We start from the raw sequence: 22251 nt of genomic DNA, 5'->3' as shown, positions 1-22251 counted from the left end.
ACTGAGCAGTTGATAGGCCTCCCCTATTTTCTCCTCGGCTAGGCAAATGCAGCCCATGAGATATAATCGTTCAACGGCCTGCTTATTAAAATCATTGCAGGGATTTTGTTGAGTTTTAAAGGACCCTTTGAGTAATTCATAGGCTTGCTGAAAGAAATCATAAAAAATAGAATATTTTTTATAACTCCTGCCCTCTCCAACACAAATACTTCGCTTATTTATGCTCATTCCTTTTGGGTTTACTATATAACTTTTCATCCATCCATTCATCCACACATGTCTTTTTGAAATATAGCTAGTCTTTTCTCTCTAGTGAACAACTGATTATTCAGCAATTTAAAGCTCTAGCCCTGTTACTTGGATCTTACTAAAATGTTAGAGTTTCATAGGTTATGGCTTCTTATCTTATGTTGGAAGAAATGCCCATCTGGGTTCAGTTCCAAGTGGGGAGAAAGACACTGGAAACATGGAGATTATTTAGAATAAGGTGACCAGATTTTAAAATTGGTAAAGCGGGAAACCATTGACCGGGGGGGGGGGGTCTTGATTAAAAATTTACTCTATATGCTGCCTCCTCCTCCAACAGCACCACCACATTTGCCACCCGGTGCTGCGGCTGAGGTGAAGCCGCCAAAGCTCCCGCTGGCGCCCTTGCCCGTGGCAGTGGCGGTGCCACCTCCCTCTCTGCTCGGAGCACCTGAGCTGGGCACCACGTTACCCCTGCCGCCTCCGCCTCCAACAGAGCCACCATATTTGCCGCCCGGCGCTGCAGCTGAGGTGAAGCCACCAAAGCTTCTGCTGGCGCCCCCGCCCATGGCAATGGCGGTGCCACCTCCCCCCCCTGCTCGGAGCACCTGAGCTGGGCACCACGTTACCCCTGCCGCCGCCTCCTCCGCCATGCTTTTGAGGAGCCATGAGGCCGCGGGAGCCAGTAGGAAGGCGGCGGAGGGGGCGGGAGCAGGAAAAATAGGCCCCATGGCTTCTCAAAAGCACGGTGAAGGAGAAGGCGGCAGCGGCAGGGGTAACGCGGTGCCCACCTCAGGTGCTCCGAGTGGAGGGGGAGGTGCCGTTGTCACGGGCGGGCGCGGCCAGCGCAAACTACCGTCAGTCGCCTCGCGCTCATCAAAACAAGTCCGGGGAGATCCTTTGCGGGTGGCCAGTTCTAACCACCTGCAAAGGACCTCCCCAGCTTCCAGAGTCTGTGACAGTAGAAATCACTATGCGGCAGTTGCAAACTGCTGCGCAGTGTTTTTTTGCCATGTGCGCGGCCGACTGAAGAATCGGGACTTTTTAAAAATGCCGTGGGATGCGGGACAAATTTTTAAAAAGCAGAACTGTCCCGCCAAAAGTGGGACGTCTGGTCACTTTAGTTTAGAAAGATGTTTTAATGGTGGACAGGACCGCATGGTTTGAGATCCTGGGCAATCAAACACATGGGAGGGAGGGAGAGGGAGAGAAAGATATATATGTATATGTATATGTATATGTATATGTATATGTATATGTATATGTATATGTATATGTATATGTATATGTATATGTATATGTATATGTATATGTATATGTATATGTATATGTATATGTATATGTATATGTATATATACATATGTTGTATTTGTGCTGATAAATAAATAAAGGGAGACTAGTATAGATCTATTTCAAGCTATTTAGCTCTCATCAGCTAGCCATACTCTTACTGGGATTTGAACCTGGGCTATATTACATACTAGGCAGACATCTTAGCCATTAGGCCACAGGCTCTTATCCGTTATCAGCGAAGCCAGGGTGAAAGGTATCTATTAGATTTGTACAACCCCCTGTATGCCCAAATATGGGAGGAAGAATATTTATATATATTTATATATATACTCTCTCTTAGTCCCTGCCTTGGAGCTTCCTATTCCTGTGTAAGAAATGTATTCTGATTGGTTGTCAGACTCCCATGGGGCCATGCAGGGGTAACTTTGTAGGTTGTCTTGAGTTCCAGGCTTGGTTGAATCTTGCTGGGTGATGTAATGAAGGGGCTTTGAGCAATTCCTATTATGGCTTAAGGGTTTTGTCCTGGTTTGGATCTTGAGTGAGGGCTAATCTTATCACCCTGGAGCTGAAGGTCTTTTGTAGATAAGATGGCCCAGTCTCTTGTCTTGTAGATAGGTTGGCACCAGTCTTTATGGCTATTAACAAAGGTGGGGGCTACTTTCCAAGATCATTTTCTCATCCAGGGAGGTATAATATTCTGAATTTTTAATATTTCCTAGAATATTTTTCCCTAGGGGAATAACCTTTCCTAATCCAGCTGTGATCTTGCTCCTTGGTACAAGCCCCCCCACCATCCCAATTGTAACTAATTGCGGGGAACCATCTTATCCTTCCAAGCTGATTATTATTGTTGGCTGTCCTTCCGTGCAGCCTTTGCATGGCCAGTTACACAGCTGTATCCCAGCAGATGTTTGATTACCTTTCTTTTTCCAGCAAGTCCAAGCCACTTGCTGAAAACTTTAAGGGCGCTGATTGTCTGAGGATGGTCCATTCCTAATGCTTCATTGTAGGCTGCCAAGCTCTCGGTGAAATACCTTTCAGCAGCCTCTAGAAAAAAAACAAGTGCGGTGTATTTCGTATGAAATCTATCTTGCAAAACAAATCCATGTAAGGAAGTTGCATGGATTAGTTAATGTCACTTCTCATATTTGATGTCATTTTGTTATGCCAAAAGAAGTACAAATTTATCAATTCGTTCCTTTGATTTATGTACTGCCTGTCTCACTTTTACATGACTCTAGATCCGTGATGGCGAACCTATGGCACACGTGCCCGAAGTGGCACGCAGAGCCATGTCACCTGACACATGCGATGTCACCCGTTCCTCTTCCGGGTTTCTGGTGCACGTGTGCGTGTGACGCTCAGCTGGACTTCGTGTGTGCAGCAGTGGCAGAAACTGGCAGAGCTGGTCTTCCATTTTCCGTCATGAGCATGCGCCCGGCCAGCTGATCATCACGTGCGCATGCGCAGCAGGTACTGGAAGACTACCTGGCCACTGTGCCTGCATGCGCCAGAAACCGGAAGTTCATTTTCTTGCGCGGGCATGCCCCCTGGGCAGCTCCTCTTCCATGTTGCGGGCCAGACAAGTGCGTGCATGCTTCCTTTTCGGCACTTGATGCCGAAAAGGTTTGCCATCACTGCCTCTAGATAGTTTACAATAAAATACACAATTTTTTTTAAAAATTAAACACATAGCAGCCAGTCATTGTCCAAGCAATCTTCCACACAGCCAGGAGACAGGAGGAGAAAGGAATATTAAGTGTTTGTTAGCTGTAAGCCTTGGCCGGTCCATTAGCCCAGTGTGACTTGTCCAAACAGAGTCCCAGCCAGATCAAAATTGGTGGGTTTTTTTTTTTGTATTTATGTACATAAGTGGAGAGGGTGCCTCACTGACCACTGAGACAAAAGAAGAGCAGCTTAAGAAGACGGAGAATTACCATATTTTTCGGAGTATAAGACACACCTTTTTCCCTCAAAAAAGAGGCTGAAAAACTGGGTGCATCTTCACCAAAATGGCCGATTTTCACCAAAATGGAATCACCGCCCCCTTCACCAAAATGGCCGTGCAGAGCCTTTAGGAGGCATTCAGAGAGCTCCTGGGGGCAGAGGAGGGCAGAAAAAAGGGGCATGAATAGCCTTTAGAAGGCTTATAGAGTGCTCCTGGGAGTGGTGTGTGTGCATGCAAAACTGAGCAAAAAATGCCCCCCTCCCGCTCCCAGGAGCACTCTATAAGCCTTCTAAAGGCTGTTCATGCCCCCTTTTTGACAAAAAACTCACCCATTTTTGTGAAAAATGGGCCATTTTTTGCTCGTTTTTGCCCCGCCCCACGCCTCCAGAAGCACTCTACAAGCCTCCTAAGGCTATTCATGCCCTTTTTTGGGGGGGGGGGGGAAACGGGCCTGTTTTCACAAAAAAATGGGCCGTTTTTCAGAGGCTTGCAGAGTGCAAAAACTTTTTTTAAAAATTTGCCTCTTCAAAACCTTGATGTGTCTTATACTCCAGTGCGTCTTATACTCCAAAAATACGGTACTTTATATACAGTTCAAACATTTTCGGTTTGGAGTGAGTCAGCTTCATTGGTAATAGTCATTCTGACACATTTCTGGTGTTATGTATATCAGAGGGGGTATTGAGCTAGTTCTGACAGGTTCTGGAGGGTTCCACCACAAATCCGCGAAGCCCTTATCCACGGAGACATAAGCGCGAAGACTAAATCGCGCCGTTCGAAGTGCTAAGGAAAAACGTGACCCTACCGCGATGACATAATCGCGGAGGACAAATCCGCGCATTCCCAAGCACTCAGTACCCTAAACCTAACCCTAAACCTAACGCTAAACCTAACCCTAAACCTAAACCTAACGCTAAACCTAACCCTAACCCTAAACCTAACCCTAATGCTAATCCTAACGCTAAACCTAACCCTAACCCTAACCCTAAACCTAACGCTAAACCTAACCCTAACCCTAACCCTAACCCTAAACCTAAACCTAACGCTAACCCTAACGCTAAACCTAACGCTAAACCTCACCCTAACCCTAAACCTAACGCTAAACCTAACCCTAACCCTAATCCTAAACCTAACCCTAAACCTAACCCTAAAACAAACCCCTAAACCTAATCCTAACTCTTACCTTAATTGAAATCGGCTTTCTGCCACGGCGCTGTTTTAAAGCGCCCTTCTGTTGCCGCGCTGTTGTCGCGGCGGTGATGACGCGCGGTGATGACGTCGCGGCTTTAGCGCTGCGATTTTATCACCGCGATTTTGACGAGCGCGGTTTTGTCGTGCCACGGTTCTGGAGAACCAGCAGCAGAAATTTTGAGTAGTTCGGAGAACCAGCAAATAGGCTATTCCCACCCCTGCTGCCTCCCATCTGATCTTCTTTTGTTGGCCTGAGCAGGAGAATGGAGCTGGAAAGCAGGTTAATGGGGTGGTGAGGGAATGGGGATTTTGCATCCTTCCCTTGCCACGCCCACCAAGCCACGCCCACAGAACAGGTAGTAAAAAATAATTGAATCCCACCACTGATGTATATTGCCCAGTAGCTTTAGCATGTAATACAGAACATTCCAGCTTCTTAGTATGATCTTGTTAATGCTCATCGAAATATTCAAGAAGTGTGGTTTTCCTATTATAACAAGTTTGGAAGTCACCAAAGTAGAAGTCGGTGTCCTTGGCAGTTTCGAAGCAGTTCTTATTGGGCTGTATATTTCCCATTCATAGTTTGTTTTCTTCTTAATCTACTAGAAACATTAATCAAAGAACCTCCTAGTTACTGAAAACATGAACCAGAGGAATCCTGCTTTGCTGCTGCCATCATACATTTGTCACCTTGACTTATTTTTAAAAAGACAGGGACTATGAATCAATATTTATCTGATGGTTTGACTCCATAATTACCAGTGTGATTCTCTTCTCCTGTAGCAGCATAAGCCTTTCCCAGGAATAATGCTGCGGATCCAACTTCAGTGCTGGATTTCTGGTAGAGAGCTAATGACACAGAATGAGCCTAAAGGAAAGAGATGGATGTTTCCAGGTCACAAACCAAGAACTATCACATGATTTCTGGCAGTCCATTCCCTCAAATAGCAATAGCACTTAGACTTCTACACCATTTCATAGTGTTTTACAGCCCTTTCTAAGCGGTTTACAGAGACAGCCTATTCCCCTCTACAATCCGGGTCCTCATTTTACCAACTTCTGAAGGATGGAAGGCTGAATCAACCCTTGAGCTGGTCAGAATTGAACTCCTGGCAGTGGACTGCAGAGTTTGCCTGCAATACTGCCTTCTAACCAATGTGCCATCACGGCTCTCAAAACCTTTTTCGTCATCCTAAAGCTAGAGTCCTGGTCTAATAGTAGTTAGACTTATATACTGCTTCATAGGGCTTTCAGCCCTCTCTAAGCGGTTTACAGAGTCAGCATATCGCCCCCACAGTCTGGGTCCTCATTTCACCCACCTTGGAAGGATGGAAGGCTGAGTCAACCTTGAGCCGGTGAGATTAGAACCGCTGAACTGCAGATAACATTCAGCTGAAGTGGCCTGCAGTACTGCACCCTAACCACTGCGCCACCTCGGCTCTTCCCCAATGTGGAGCCTTCCCACAGAATCACAGTGTCAGCCTCTGCTTCGCTTACTTGCTATCGGCTGCCATAGAAACGAGGAGGGTGGGGGCATGGTATTTGGGATGGGAATAAATGGTACAGGAGGTGATATGGAAAAGGGAGTTTTCTTCTCACCATCTTTTGCGCATGCTGGTGTTTGGACCTGGTCACGGTCAACCGTCCTACATACCAACGTGATGATGCCTTTTGGAGATACAATCCACATGACACCTCAGGGAGTTCCAGATTGGACACTGGGGTGGGGTCATTGGAGGGAGGGGGCTGGGTTATCGCTTGATATGTACTTGTTCGCGCCTTTCTGGCTCAGATCTTGCTTTACTTTTGTTGCTATCTTTTCATAACCAGTAAAAGTATTTTAATTCCATAAATAATGGAGTTAGGAGGTTTTTTTCCTGATTATTGATGGAGGCACGCCTGACACAGCTTTGGGAAAGGATTTTATCTCAGCACATATTCAGGGGATGTGGGGTGTTGGAGTTTAATATCAGTAGCAATGGGGGAAAAAAATCAAATGCAAGAATGTGCTTTGTTATTGGCCAACCTTATTTCATACATATAATCCCATTTCATAGAGGACTTTTAAAGGTCAAAACCAGCACCTTGAATTGATCCAGGAAAAAAATGGCAACCAATACAGCTAGGGGACCAGACCCGTAATGTGTGATCCAGAGCTAGAGCGGGGGAGCGAACTAGATTTCAGTGAAGGCCATATCAGGGTTGTGTTTGACTTTGGGGGGGGGGGGTTGATTTGATTTTGATTTTATTTATTATTTATAGGCCGCCCTTTTCCCTGAGGGGACTCAGGGCGGCTTACAATTCACAGGAGGGGGAGTGCAAGACAAAACATAAGACAATACGTGAATAAAAAAAATTAAAACAATAAAACGCAACTTTCATTCAACATTCGGGTGGGGCGGATTAGAATTTTTATCCCCAGGCCTGACGGGATAGCCAGATCTTAAGGGCTGTGCGGAAGGTCTGGACAGTGGTGAGGGTGCGAATCTCCACGGGGAGATCGTTCCAAAGGGTCAGAGCTGCTACTGAGAAGGCTCTCCTCCGTGTAGTCGCCAGTCGGCACTGACTGGCGGATGGAACTCGGAGGAGGCCTAATCTGTGCGATCTAATAGGTCGAAGGGAGGTAATTGGCAGGAGGCGGTCTCTCAAGTACTCAGATCCACTACCATGGAGGGCTTTATGGATGGTAAGTAGCACCTTGAAGCGCACCCGGAGATCAACAGGTAGCCAGCGCAGCTCGCGGAGGATACGTGTTATGTGGGCGAACTGCGGTGCGCCCACTATCACTCGCGCGGCCGCATTCTGGACTAGCTGAAGTCGCCGGATGCTCTTCAAGGGCAGCCCCATGTAGAGCACATTGCAGTATTCCAGCCTAGAGGTCACAAGGGCTCGAGTGACTGTTGTGAGAGCCTCCCGGTTCAGGTAGGGTCGCAACTGGCATACCAGGCGAACCTGGGCAAATGCCCCCCTGGTCACAGCCGACAGGTGATGGTCAAAAGTCAGCTGTGGGTCCAGGAGGACTCCCAAGTTGCGAACCCTATCTGAGGGGTATAAAATTTGACCCCCCAGCCTGAGCAATGGAACACTGGCCAAATTATTGGGAGGGAAACACAACAGCCACTCGGTCTTGTCTGGGTTGAGTACCAGTTTGTTAGCTCTCATCCAGTTCTTAACGGCTTCAAGACCCCGGTTCATCACGTCCACCGCTTCATTGAGTTGGCATGGGGTGGACAGATACAGCTGAGTGTCGTCCGCGTATTGGTGGTATTTTATCCCGTGCCTCCGAATGATCTCACCCAGCGGTTTCATGTAGATGTTAAATAGTAGGGGGGATAAGACCGAACCCTGCGGCACCCCATATGTTAGGGGCCTAGGGGACGATCTCTGCCCCCCAACCAACACCGACTGCGACCTGTCCGAGAGGTAGGAGGAGAACCACTGCAAAACAGTGCCTTCCACCCCCACCTCCCGCAGTCGTCGCAGAAGGATACCATGGTCGATGGTATAGAAAGCCGCCGAGAGGTCAAGGAGAACCAGGATGGACACATGGCCTCCATCCCTGGCTCTCCAGAGATCATCGGTCAATGCGACCAAAGCGGTTTCTGTGCTGTAACCAGGTCTGAAGCCGAACTGGAAGGGGTCAAGGTAACTAGCTTCCTCCAAGGACCGTTGAAGCTGGAAGGCCACCACCTTCTCAACAACCTTCCCGACAAAGGGGAGGCTGGAGACTGGACGGTAATTGTTGAGAACGGCTGGATCCAAGGATGGTTTCTTCAGGAGGGGTCTCACCACCGCCGCTTTAAGTGCGGCGGGGAAGTGCCCCTCCCAAAGGGAGGTGGTAACGACCGCCTGGATCCAGCCCTGCTGTTGGCAACCAGCCAGGAGGGACACGGGTCCAGTACACAGGTGGAGGCACTCACAGCTCGTATGGCCTTGTCCACATCCCCAGGGGCAACATCCTGAAACTCAACCCAGAGATGGTCTGCCAAGGGGTGGGGGTGGGCATGTCCAGGGCGGACATGGCCAGCTCAATGTCTCTCGTGTTGGGATACCTGTGGGGGCCTCAGCACTCTGCCAGAGAAAACGAGCTCCTGAGCTCCATTTTCAGCTGTGACGCCTTCCTGTAACCCTCTACCAGTGAAAACTGAGCTCGGGAGGGCTGCCTGCCCTCCCGAGCTCCGTTTTCACTGGCAGAGGCACTGTGGGCCAGTCCTTCACTTTTTCCAGGGCAGCCATGCAGGCCAGTTCTAAACTCCTCACAGGCCGGATCCGGCCTACAGGCCTTGAGTTTGACACTCCTGATCTAGAGAAACACACATAACTACCTTTTTGCACCAGTGGAAGTTTCCCAATATTCTTCAATTGCGTTAAAAAAAAATCCTTTACCTGTAATGCATAGGAAATACTTTTTTCATACATTTTTTTCATTCGTTTGATTTTGGCTATTTCTTGATAAAGAGGTATCAGTTCTGGAGCCGCATTTCCTTCGGCTGAAACGAGATCATCAACGGCCTTCTCAAAATACTTGGATGCCAAATCTAATTCGTTTTTCTGCAGACTTGCCCTAGGGACAAAAATAAAAATAAAAACAGCAGCTGGATTGTGGCGCAGTTGCCAAATCGTTGCATTCACTGGAGAGAATCTGGTTCAAGTCTAATTTCACTCAGAGAAGTTCTCTGACTTTGCTCCAGTCTCAAACCAAATTACTGAACAGAGCAGTTGTGGGAGAAGAATGCAAGGAAAAAAAATGCTAGTTATGGGGCCTTCAGCCTCTGGAGGAAATATGGGACATAAATCTAGGAAAACATGTTTTTACAAGATTCAGAGATGCTTTTAACAATACTTTGGATTGGCACATAGTTTATAGTTTATTTATTTGTATGCCGCCCTTTTCCCTGAGGGGACTCAGGGCGGCTCACAAGTTAGGGGAAGGGGAGGACAAAACAAGTTATGAACATAAAACAATACATTGTTAAAAGAAAACACAACTATCATACCATTCGGGTGGGGTTAGGATCTTTAGCCCCAGGCCTGCTGGGACAGCCAGATTTTAAGGGCAGTGCGGAAGGTCTGGAGGGTGGTGAGGGTACGAATCCCCACGGGGAGTTCGTTCCAGAGGGTCGGAGCAGCCACCGAGAAGGCTCTCCTCCGGGTAGTTGCCAGATGACATTGGCTCGTTGATGGAATTCGGAGGAGGCCTAATCTATGCGATCTAATCGATCTAGTGGAGGTAATTGGCAGTAGGCGGTCTCTCAAGTACAAATCAACAGAACACATCACATCACAATCAACGGAATCTTTTTAATGACATAGAATTTCAAAACTCAGAAAGGAGTCATTTCCTGATCAGCTTAAGTCCTAATTAACCTTAAACGACACCCAGGTACGTTTTGAGTTTTACCTTAAGCAAGTCAACTTATGTAGTGCAAACCTAGAAGTTTAGATTAAAATAGGGTTAATTCCCTTTGCTAGCTAACCTGCAAAAAATAGGGGTATTTTGTGCATCCCATAATTTGGTTACTTGGTTTTTAACTTTTATCCTGAAAATCAGGGATGGGTTCTGGCTTCTTTTACTGCCAGTTTGCTCAGGGATGCGCTTTGCGCATGTACATTTGATATGCACTATGCGTGTATGCGCAGTAGTGAAAAATTGCTTCTGTGCATGCGCAGAAGCAAAAAAGAAGATGGTGGCACCCAGTGGTGGGTTCTGTACCGGTTGCAATGGGCAACGGTGTCCCACACATGCATGCATGCAGCATGCGCGCACACACGCGCACACACATCTTACCTCCGTGACACATCTGAGATGCTCCAGCTGCTCAGCGGAGCATCACGCAGGTGCTGTAAGCTCCATGAGAGTGCGCAGAAGCACTGAAGAGCTCAAATACAAGTAAGGAATTCAGGTGGGCAGGTGGGCCCTCCAGAGCACCATACTGGAACGTTACCCAGTGCTCCCGGCAGGCACAGGTACACCCGTACCAGGATGTACCGCCTGCAACCCACCACTGGCGGCGCCTATGGTGGCATTGATAGAATCAGTTCAGGAGCGTGGCCGGCCGAGTTGCTACCTACTCTGCCGAACTGGTCCGTACTGGTAGGAACCCACCTCTGCTGCAACTGGGCACTGGGGATGAAAATGAATGTAGAAAAATTGCTTAAACTTTGATTTGGTCATTCTAGGTTTTTAAATATTTAAACAAATCTCTCACAAAATAAAACTGAGATATTGGTCAAGGCAGATTGACTGAGTCAATCATTTACTCTGAAATGCAGCTAGTCCTTGATTTCTGAACCAGTCCTTTAGCAACCATTTGAAGCAGGGGTGGGATTCTACCTGTTCGGGAGAACCAGTAGCTCCGGCAATCAGTTGGGAGTAAACTGGTTCACTCCCACAATCAAGTGACCCCGCCTGCCTGCCCCTGCACTATACTGACCTATATCTTCTCAGCTGAGTTGCATGGCAGAGTGGATTGTCACGCCTCAGCTGTTTTCCTCCCCAGCAGTAATGAGGAAGGCAAGCTTTCTCAAAACTGTGAAGCGCGTGATCACCGAACCGGTGATTAAACCAGTAGGATCCCACCATTGATTGAAGTTATGAAGGATTCCCCCCAAATCCCCCAGTTTTGAAGTTACTGTGTCAGTTCTTCCCATGTAGCCACATGTCCGTGTTTTGGATACTCAGCCATCAGCCTGAATTTACAGATAGTTGAGCGCCCCATAGTCACGTGACTGCAATTTAAGCGATTTTTACTGGAAACCGATGTTTCCTCCCATTTTCCAACAGAACCCAGCACATAGTAAACAATGGCTTCACTTAATGACTGCCACGTTTGGTTACAACCACCACAAAAAGATGGTCCAGAGGTCCAGTCACATGGTGACCCACTATACAACCATCACAACTTATGGCCACAATTGCCAGATTCTATTATAGCCTTGTTGAAGACTACCATATTTTTTGGAGTGTAAGACGCACCGGACTATAAGATGCACCCAGGTTTTGTAGAGGCAATTTTTTTTTTAAAAAAGTAGGTAGGTAGATAGAGGGATAGATATGGATAGAAGGAGAGAGAAATACTGTAGGTAGGTAGGGAAAGAGAGGGAGTAGTTAGGTAGGTAGGTAGGTAGGTAGGTAGGTAGATAAAGGGAGAGAGAGGGGGGGGGAGAGGGAGAGGGAGAAATACAGTAGGTAAGGAGGGAGGGAGAGAGAGAGAGTGTAGATAGGTAGGTAGGTAGAGGGATAGAGAGAGAAATAGAGAGAGATAGAGAAATACAGTAGATAGGTAGGGAGAGAGAGAGAGAAAGAGTAGGTAGGTTGGTAGGTAGAGGGATAGAGAAAGAAAAATGGAGAGAAATACAGTAGATAGGTAGAGGGGGGGGGAGAAAGTAGGTAGGTAGGTATATAGGTAGATAGAGGGAGGGAGAGAAATACAGTAGGTATGTAGGGAGTGAGTGAGAGTAGGTAGGTAGGTGGGTAGATGTTTCCAGATGTATTTATCCATGTGCTGGAGAAGGAAATAGCTGACATCCTGTAGCACCTAAAACTTTGTTTCTGCTGGCACAGCACTTGATCAATGTAATTGTCATCAACCACTCTAACTAAACAGCTTTCCGAAAGGGGAAAAAAGTTTTTGCACTCTGCAAACCTCCCATTTTTCACGAAAACAGGCTGTTTTTTGTTTAAAAAAATTGCATGCATAGCCTTATGGAGGCTTATAGAATACTGCTGGGGGCTGGGGGGGGGGTTGCTCATTTCTGCTCTCCCCAGCCCCCAGGAGCTCTCTGAAAGCCTCCATAACGCTATGCATGGCCATTTTGGTGAAGGGGCGGGGCTTCAGGAGGCAAAAAAAGAGAGCTGTATTCGATGTATAAGACTCACTCAGATTTTCAGCCTCTTTTTTGAGGAAAAAAGGTGCGTCTTATACTCTGAAAAATATGGTACATCTAATGGCAGGCTGAACCAGTCAGGTCTTGAAAAGGAAATGTGTTAGCTGACAACACCAATCTTAATTATTGGTTACTCTTTATCTATGGATTGCGTGAGACTTGTGGACAGTGACCATATAATGGCCTTGCCTAGAAAGGTCATTAAATTGCATTGCCGTCTCAGAGCTGTCTATGTCTAAGCTTGACTGTTTTCAACCATTGTTTATTCCTAGATATGTAAACTTAATAAGCCAAAGGTATCAATCTGAGTTGGGTGTAGGGTTGTTGGCAAGATTTCCATCAGTGAAATTGGAATGGATTCAATTTTTCAGATTTTTCTTCAGCTTTCTGATAAAGTATTTTTTGTGGACAATTTTCTTCCCCAAATCATTTAATTATTCTAACCTAGTCTAAAGTCTGACCAGCTATTTGTTGTGATTTTCCTCAACAGATGATGGTTGCACTGCAGGTTTTTAGTAGGGAGGTAGCTAAATTTTTGGCAGCGTTACAATATTAGAATATTGCTGTAATTGGTGCAAAAAAAAAAAGCAGTTGGAAACTACGGATCGAATGGTCACTAAATAAATTGTTGTAAGCCAAGGACACACCTGTATATGTTGCCCATATTAAGGTCACCTCTGCCCTTAATCTGTTCATATAATGCTGAACCTATGGCACAGGTGGCACAGGTGGCATGCAGAGCCCCCTCTGTGGGCACACAAGCTGTAACCCCAGCTCAGCTCCACCGCACATGTGTGCACCTCCCTCTGGCCAGCTGTTTTTCAGCTTTCTGCTACGCATACATGGGGGGAGGGTGGAGTGCATGTGGGAGACTTGTGCGCATGCATGGGGGACCGTGGGCGGTTTGCACACCCACGCATGGGGGAGGGTGCACGGGGGTTGCGTGCGCATGCACGAGAGTCAAGTGCATACGTGGGGGCATGTGTGAGGGGCAGGGCACATGCGGGGGAGGTCGCGTGTGCATTCACAGGGGGCGGGGTACATGCGGGAGGGGCTTGAGCAGGCTGTGGGTTGGGGGGGCGTGTGTTGCATTATGGGTGCGTGTGCGTTGGCTTTCGGCACACAATGACAAAAAGGTTAGCCATCACTGATATAATGCATCTGTGTCCTTATTTCAATCAATCAATCAATCTTTATTGATTAGCCCTTGGGCCATATCAAAATACTAAGTTCCAGAGACAAAAACCGTAATTTAAAATGAGATTGAAATAAACCACAATCTAAAATGCAAATGGAATAAAACACAATTTAAAATATAATCAGAATAGAATGCAATAATTTAAGATACAAATTAAATATGCTTGAAACTATATTAAAATGTCACCCCTACATCTACCCCGTCAAGTGGTCTTTCCTACCATCTCCCACGATCTGCTGCACCAACATTGTCCTTATTTCCATCCACTTTGCAGTAAATTTGGCAATCCATTTCACCAATTGCAAATTAGTACCTAACAAACAATGTTGCAAAAAGCACTCTTTAGATCCTACCCAACTGGTGTTCCCTCAAATCTGAGTACAGGGGGCAATCAAAAATTACGTGGGACATTGTTTCGACTTCCCCCCATCCAGAGGTGGGTTCCTACCAGTTCGCACCTATTCGGTAGAACCGGTTCGTCAAATCTACCGAACTGGTTAGAAGAGGTTCCACCAGTGGACCCAGAAAGCAGGCCACACCTACAGAAGAGGTTCCAAAATTTTTTGAAACCCACCACTGGTCCTTGGATATGATTATTCTACACTATCATGCTCCTATTTATAAAACTCAGTGCCTCTGTGAAAGGTAAGGATGACTACTGTGTTTGGGGTGCAATCAGAACATTGCATATGTTGAAGTTGTTTTAACGCAAACCAAAGATGCCTTTTAAAAAACAAGTTTACATCCTATTCTTATGCATGCCAGTGCTGTGTGTGAGGTCATTTAAGGTGGTTCTGACAAGTGTCGTCGGCATCTTCATATCCGGCCACATGGGCAGCAAGCCACTCCCATCGGGTCACATGGGCGGCAAGCCACTCCCACAAAGGAGGCCACACCCACAGAGTAGGTTCGAACAATTTTTGAAACCCACCACTGCCCCCATCCCACATAAACAGACTCTTTCACTTGCAGGGATCCCCTTATACCTGCCCCAAAGCATGTTTGTTTGAAGTTGGTCCAATCTCAATTTGAGAAAAAAAAATCTCCTTATGGCGGATGTCCTTGTTTATCAAACCACTTCTAAACTATAATTTTTTGCTTACCTGCCAAGTGCCACAATGATGTCTTTGGTGCATACTTTAGGTTTGCCAGCTCCTTTCCAATCTAACCCTTGCAGTTCTTCCAGGCATTTTTTAGCCTTCTGCAGGTTGCGGTAACATTCTTTGGCAGTAGAAAAGTCAAGGAGAAATCAATAATGGAAGTACATTTAAATCAGGCAAGCAATTAAAAAATAATAATAACAGAAGAGGAGGAACTTACGCTGTTGATTTGGACTTCCGTTATATTGGCAGATCTGAAACCATTTTTCTTCCTTTGTGTGGTTTGACAATTTCTGCTCTCTAGTTAACGGGAATGTAAATCAGTATATCCTGAAGCAGTGCAAAGAATAAAACTTTTGAATGATGCAGCTTTGTGACTCCAAGGAGCGGTGCTGTGGCCTAGAGGTGGCGCTCTCGCCTCACAATTGGGAGGCTGTGATTTTGATCCTAGTAGAGGCAAATATTTCTCTCTCTGGGCCCAATGAGAATATATCTGCTGAACAAAACTCCGCATTGGCGACAGGAAGAGCATCCGGCCAGTAAAGACTCAGCTCCATTTGGTTGCCCAGACTCCACCCCACAAGGGATTATGGGGTGATTAAAAGAAGGTGATGGGTTTTGTGACTGACAATTAATTTATTCTTGACACTGGCGACAGATGTTTGGTGCCTGAATTTCCATAAGGAAACTTGGTACAAATCCTACTGAAATAAAAGGAAGATGCAGGCTAGCGACATTCCTCCATAAACTCTGATATTATGCATAAGAATTGTCCCATTTATTTTATAGATTCAGGGCCCTTCTGGATTATTAGTCCTTTGGTTACCTGTTCTGACCTCCCTCGTCCCACACCAACACACACTCCGAGCTAAAGATATGTTACAGCATTTAATTAACAGACAGACAGACAGGTCCTTGGCAGCAAACCGGCACAGACAAGATTGGGCAGCAATCCAGCACAGATAAGCCGTGGCAGCAATCCAGCCTGCCAAGCTCACAATAATGTTCTCCAACATTAGTTCCTGCGTTGACTTCTGCAAAAGTCAATGAGACCGCCTGCTGCCACATACCTCCCAGCAGCCAGTAAGATCCTACAGATTGGTCCTCCTTCAGATGCCATCAGCCAAACAGTGTCAGCTGGTGGGCCCTCGGAGGAGAGCCTTCTCTGTGGCTGCTCTGACTCTCTGGAACCAGCTCCCCCCGGAAATCCGGACCTTACCCACTTTCATGGCCTTCAGGAAAGCTGTAAAAACTGGGCTGTTGACCTCACTATTGAGGTCCAGCCCCGACTAGAATGAACGTATAAGGGTGTTGATTGTTTTAAAATTGTTTTCTTTTATCGTTATGTGTTTTTTCTTATATTTTTTGTAAGCCGCCCGGAGTCCTTCGGGATTGGGCGGCATATAAATATATTTAATAAATAAATAAATAAATAAATAAATAAAAGGGGCGTGTGCACAAGCAGTCCTTTTATAGTCTGGAGAGGAGCCTAATGACCACCAGCTGAGTGCAATTACCTCCTGTAATTGCATAATTTTTCCTTACGCCTATTAGCTCTCTGGTGCTGGACATCTAGGAACAACTCCCTTGGCTCCTCCCCACTGCTGACGTCCGGATCACGCTCCTTTGTCTCCTCCCCACTGGTCCAAGGCTCATGTGCCTCCTCGTGGACAACCAGCCTCTCTGCGCCCTGCTTGGAGTCGGAACCCTGTCCAGGGTCCTCCACATCCTCCAAAGCTGACTCATAGGGCTCCCCGCTGTTGGAGTCTAGTGGCAGCTCCAACGGCTCCTGCTGGGCCACAACAGTTACCCAAGTCTTAAACTCTACACAATTTAAATACAGCAGAGCAGAGAATGAGTTTGCAGATAAGTCACATGCGTGCTCCAAGAAACAATGCTGAAAAACAATAATGGCCAATAATTGTCAGGTGGCTGGGGTAGGGGGGCACACAGAATCCAACACGACTAAATGAGAAAGCAACACAAACCCCTCATGTTACATTTGGAGTCCCCTGGCAAGTGGAGAACAATATAAATTGAACAAAGAAGCAATTAGGGAGCTGGCCTGTTCCGATGTCCAAAGCTACCACACACAATCCCTTAGAGAGGAATGGCAGCAGAAGGACTTAAGACCTTTTCTCATGTGGAATAGGATAGGTGTGCGTAATGCTAAGCCGCTCAGATCTGGCTTGCAAAAAATCTAAGAAACCAGGAGGTGGCAGCAAAGAGTTAAATGCTTTCTGCATCTCTTTGGTGGCCTCCAGTGTTGCTAAATCTATATAACAGCTTCTATCTTTTGCTGAGACTTACTGTGGCTTCCTATGCAAAGGGAAGTTCTCGGAGCAGACTCCAACCAAGATTTTGTTTTTTACAGACTGAAAGGCCTGGTTGATACTTCCCTGCTTCCCTACCCTGAATCAATTTATGTATCAGGCTCCAAAAAGCAAGAAAGGCCTGCTGAGTACCTTCTAAGCAGTTTACTTGATTGTTTCTCACATATAGACAGAAATCTTGCCAAACTAAAGCAAACTACTTGCATTGCTAAAGATATACTGTGAGAACACCTAGGGAGAAGCGGCTTGACCCTCTTCTTCTCAACCAAGCTGCCTCTTCTTGATTCTCTAGAACAGGGATGTCAAATTTGCATCATCATGTGACATATCGCAACTCCCCCCCCCTTTGCTAAACCAGGCGTGGGTGTGGCCAGGGCATGACGCGTCTGTTCTGACCTAGGCTGCCCAAGAGCATGAAGCAAACTCCTTGTCCCGACAAAAAACCCTTTTATTAATTTACTGTGAATTCTGCTCATTCACATCCAGCAAAGTATTTCAAGGGAGGATTTGCAGTCACAGACCTTATCTGACTTGGAGAGCTGCCAGGCTGATATCTGCAAAACTTGGAGAGGGACGAACCAATTAAGTGAACTAATTGTCTCCGAAAACTCCACTCCCCTTTCACTCCTCTTTTATTTCCTCTGGGAGGGGCCATTCATTGTCCACCTGTGGCCTTACTCCCAAGTCGACCCCTGTTCTTTAGCTGTTCTCTTCGTCTGGCAGCTCTGCATATGCACACACTGGGAACAGGCTCCAGCTGTTCGTCTGCCTCACTGATGTCTGACTCTGAAGGCAGCTGATAACTGGCATACGGATCTGCCCCCCCCCCCACTGCCTCTGACACAGAGTCCTCATCAGAGCCTTCCTCAGACTCCAGGACTGGGCCACATTCCTCCCCAACCTCCTCACTGTCCGAATCTGCTGCCAGTTCCATTGGCAGATGACAACAGCATCTGGCCTGCAGGCCATGAGTTTGACAGCCCTGCTCTAGAATGCAGCCCCGCCCCCTCCTGGGAATCCAGGCTACATTCCACCTAGTAGGTATTTATTTGGTTAATTGTTTATATTTTTATATTGCTAAACCATCAACTGTATATCCCAGCATTGCTTTACCCCACTGATGGAAAGACCCTGAACTGTTTGGTGAAGGACACAGCTGTGCAAAAGAATTTGTTTGTGCTTCCCATACCCGACTCCTTTGCTCTTGGCCACTCGCAAGGATATTCTTTCTGCATCAGATTTGCCATGCCCAAGGTGTAGTAGATTGTCACAAGGGTGCTCCAAATAGTTCCTTTCTCCTCTGAGGATGCCGGAGGAGTATCACCCCTTAGGGAAAAGAGGATATATTTCGCTGAATTTGCATGGTGCATAGCTTGACACGGAAGATCTGGAATAATTAATTAAATTACTGAACAAAAATAGAAAGAAGCATAGGGTAGTTTGTCCTATCAAAACGTTCAATGAATTGGCTTGGGTTTTAGTACTGTATGCCTTTTTTATGGATTTTAGTACTATATGCCAGTGTATAGTCAAAAAGAGGGCTGTGAAAATAACTACAGACCCCTCACATCCTGGAAATAAATAATTTCAACTTCTACTCTCAAAATGACGCTATAGGGCATTGCACACCAGATCGCGCGAGCGATCGTGGGTGCGCCTCGGTTCACCCACGTAACACCTATCCTCCGCGAGCTGCACTGGCTGCCTGTTGATCTCCAGGTACGTTTCAAGGTGCTAGTTATCACCTACAAAGCCCTTCATGGTATTGGACCTGGATACTTGAGAGACCGCCTACTGCCAATTACCTCCACTAGACCAATTAGATCCCACAGACTAGGCCTCCTCCGAATTCCATCCGCCGGCCAGTGTCGACTGGCGACTACCCGGAGGAGAGCCTTCTCTGTGGCTGCTCCGACCCTCTGGAACGAACTCCCCGTGGAGATTCGTACCCTCACCACCCTCCAGGCCTTCCGCATAGCCCTTAAAACCTGGCTGTTCCGACCGGCCTGGGGCTAAAGACTCGCTGCCCCACTTCGAATGGTATGATTGTTGTGCTTTTAACTATGTATGGTTTTTTATGTTTGTATTTCCCCTCCCTTTTTGAGTTGTGAGCCGCCCTGAGTCCCTTCAGGGAAAAGGGCGGCATACAAATAAATTAAACCTAAACCTAAACCTAAACCAAACAACTAGACACAAGGACAGATTTTCCCTGAACGCCATCACTCTGCTAAACAACTGATTCCCACAACACTTTATTAAGACTGTATTTATTACAATTCTTCTTCTCATCCTTCCTAGTACCTCTTATCCCCCACTTATGACTATAACCTTGTTGCTTGTATTCTTGACATTCATCAAGAATCATAAGATACAACACTTAATGATGTCTGTTTCTTTTTATGAACACTATGCACCAAAGGCAAATTCCTTGTGTGTCCAATCACACTTGGCCAATAAAGAATTCTATTCTATTCTATTCTATTCTATTCTATTCTACTCTACTCTACTCTACTCTACTCTACTCTTTGATGAAATTATAAAATAGTCACTAGATGGCAGGATTCAACAGCTAGGTATTTATTTCCAACTCCAATAGTAAAACAGTGGAATGATCACTGCTAGGCAGGTGGAAACATGCACCCCAATCATTAATCTAGTAATTTTCTCTCTAGGTTCAGGTGCAGTTATTTCGATTACAGGATCTGGGTTGCTGACTAGTATTTTCCCTTCCCTGTTATTTTTCCTTCTCAATGTCTATTCTTGGAGTTGCCTGCACCTTTTTTCTTCTCCTCCTCCTCCATTGCACTCGAGGGTGACTCATATTACTTGATGCTTGCTAATTTTTTTAAAAAAACTTCTTTTCTTAACATCTGGGATTATTGTTTTCTTCCACTGCTATCCTTGCAAAATGCCACAGTTCCTTATAGGGTGGTGAGAGGAGAGTCATGATGTTAAAAGAATGCAGTGAAGAGCAACAAAGATGATTAGGGGACTGGAGGCTAAAACCTATGAAGAATGGTCGCAGGAACTGGGTATGTCTAGTCTGATGAAAAGAAGGACTAGGGGAGACATGATAGCAGTCTTCCAATATCTCAGGGGTTGCCACAAAGAAGAGGGAGTCAAGCTATTCTCCAAAGCACCTGAGAGTAGAACAAGAAGCAATGGGTGGAAACTAATGAAGGAGAGAAGCAACTTAGAACTAAGGAAAAATTCCTGACAGTTAGAACAATTAATCAGTGGAACAGCTTGCCTCCAGAAGTTGTGAAAGTTTCAACACTGGAAGTTTTTAAGACGATGTTGGATAACCATTTGTCTGAAGTGGTGTAGGGTTTCCTGCCTAGGCAGGGGGTTGGACTAGAAGACCTCCAAGGTCCCTTTCAACTCTGTTATTCTATTCTATTCTATTCTATTCTATTCTATTCTATTCTATTCTATTCTATTCTATTCTATTCTATTCTATTCTATTCTATTCTATTCTATTCTATTCTACTCCACTCCACTCCACTCCACTCCACTCCACTCCACTCCACTCTACTCTACTCTACTCTACTTTACTCTACTCTACTCTACTCTTATTCGACTCAGATTCTGGGTAAGTCTGCAGGTCTTCTGCCATTGTCTATTGGTAAGAGGAAAATCTGGTATTTGTCTGAGTGGTAATGTGCATTTGTTTTTGTGTGTTATTTAGTTTATAATATTGATCCTCAGCAAATGTACTTAATTCTCATGCCTACTAAAGTCTCATAGCTAATGGGCATTCGATATTAATTAATTTCCCTGATTGATTGGTTGATTATGTACCATGAAGTCATTTTAAATGTCTATGGAGATTCTCAGTCATCCAGGTCATGGTTGTCCCTAAGGTGCTTTTTTCAAGAGGCAACTGGACTGAAGAAAAACTTCCAGGCTCCTGGCTTGGCTTCACCATTGGCAGGTGGACATGCAGTAGAAATGGAGTCTCACCTTGGCCCCATTTAAAGGGGATAAGCTCTTTGGTGAGGCTCTTGACCCAGTATTGTTGGAGACCAAGGATGTCAGTGAATCCCACCACTGGAAAGGGGCTACCATTGCCAGTAACAACTACCAGATCTCTCTTCCTGTGAGTAAGAGAAATTGCCTTAGCTTCATGGGTTTGGGGAGTCAGTCTCCTTCATCTTGGAACTCTTCTAAAAAGTTAGACTACAACTCCAGTCATTCCCAACAAAATGAAAGAAAATGAAAGCACGTAAACCACATCACTAGGTCCTGGACTTAGAAATAGAGCATCCATAGCATTTTAGTTCCCTTTATTTTCTGGAGGGATCGTGGCAAAAAATGTCTTACTTTGTAGGGTAAGGTAGCCGTGAGCGAGATTGGCAAGAGCTTCTGCTAGCCTCCAATGTTGGTTTCCATAGATAATTCTAGTGAGGACTGTGCATTGCATCAACTCCTTGCAGCTTTTATGTACCTGGGGAAGAACATTTATGTGGTTAATTTCTTATTTCAACTGTAGCTACCTGCTGGACACACATATAATCCAGGTATGGGCTTCAAAAATTTCAGCAACGTGTTCTCTGACAGGTTGGTGGGTGCGCATGGCCATGATGAGCATCACCTAGTCAGCCTCCTGCACTATGGCGGGGGGGGGGGGCAATTTATGCCTTCCCCAGGCTCTTCAGGCTTTCCTCGAGCCTCCAGGAGGGCGAAAATTGTTTCTCCCGGGCTCTGGAGGCCCTCCGGAGACCAGAAATGGGCCCGTTTTCAGCCTTCCGGAACTTTGGGGAGGCCCATTTTTTCCCCATCTCCAAACCTCCATGCACTTACCTCGCATCCAAAATGGACCATGTAGAGACTACCGGGAGGGGAGGGATGGGGTGGGAGGAGCGGGATGGGAGGAGCAGGATGGGGTGGGTGGGGCCAGAGAGGGGTGGGTTTTGGAGGTTCTCCAAACTAGTCATAATGTTTGCTACGGGTTCTCCCGAACCCAGGCGAACCCATAGCAGCTGACCCCTGATATACTCAGTTCTGAGCTGACACATTCCAATTCAAGGCATAAATGATACGACAATTGCATTC

The 22251-nt window shown here is 46.2% G+C and overlaps 1 protein-coding gene across 1 annotated transcript in view; it reads right to left on the bottom strand.

The window, feature by feature from the left end:
• Window positions 1-22020, bottom strand: part of TTC23L (tetratricopeptide repeat domain 23 like) — a 26315-nt gene extending 4295 nt beyond the window's left edge. The window contains exons 1-8 of the mRNA XM_087715469.1: window positions 22000-22020; window positions 21520-21643; window positions 18421-18583; window positions 14867-14992; window positions 9065-9242; window positions 5438-5546; window positions 2459-2586; window positions 1-147 (exon numbers count right to left, since the gene is read on the bottom strand). The exon at window positions 1-147 is cut by the window's left edge and continues 3 nt beyond it. Coding sequence (XP_087571595.1) covers window positions 1-147; window positions 2459-2586; window positions 5438-5546; window positions 9065-9242; window positions 14867-14992; window positions 18421-18583; window positions 21520-21643; window positions 22000-22020 — 996 coding nt within the window. The remainder of the gene's footprint in view (window positions 148-2458; window positions 2587-5437; window positions 5547-9064; window positions 9243-14866; window positions 14993-18420; window positions 18584-21519; window positions 21644-21999) is intronic.
• Between the last annotated feature and the right edge of the window lie 231 nt (window positions 22021-22251).

The sequence above is a fragment of the Thamnophis sirtalis genome, unplaced genomic scaffold (genome assembly GCF_051295495.1).
Source record: "Thamnophis sirtalis isolate CommonGarterSnake01/CBP01778 unplaced genomic scaffold, rThaSir2_p1.2 scaffold_5, whole genome shotgun sequence".
Lineage (NCBI taxonomy): Eukaryota > Metazoa > Chordata > Lepidosauria > Squamata > Natricidae > Thamnophis > Thamnophis sirtalis.
This window is presented reverse-complemented; position numbering and strand designations above follow the sequence as displayed.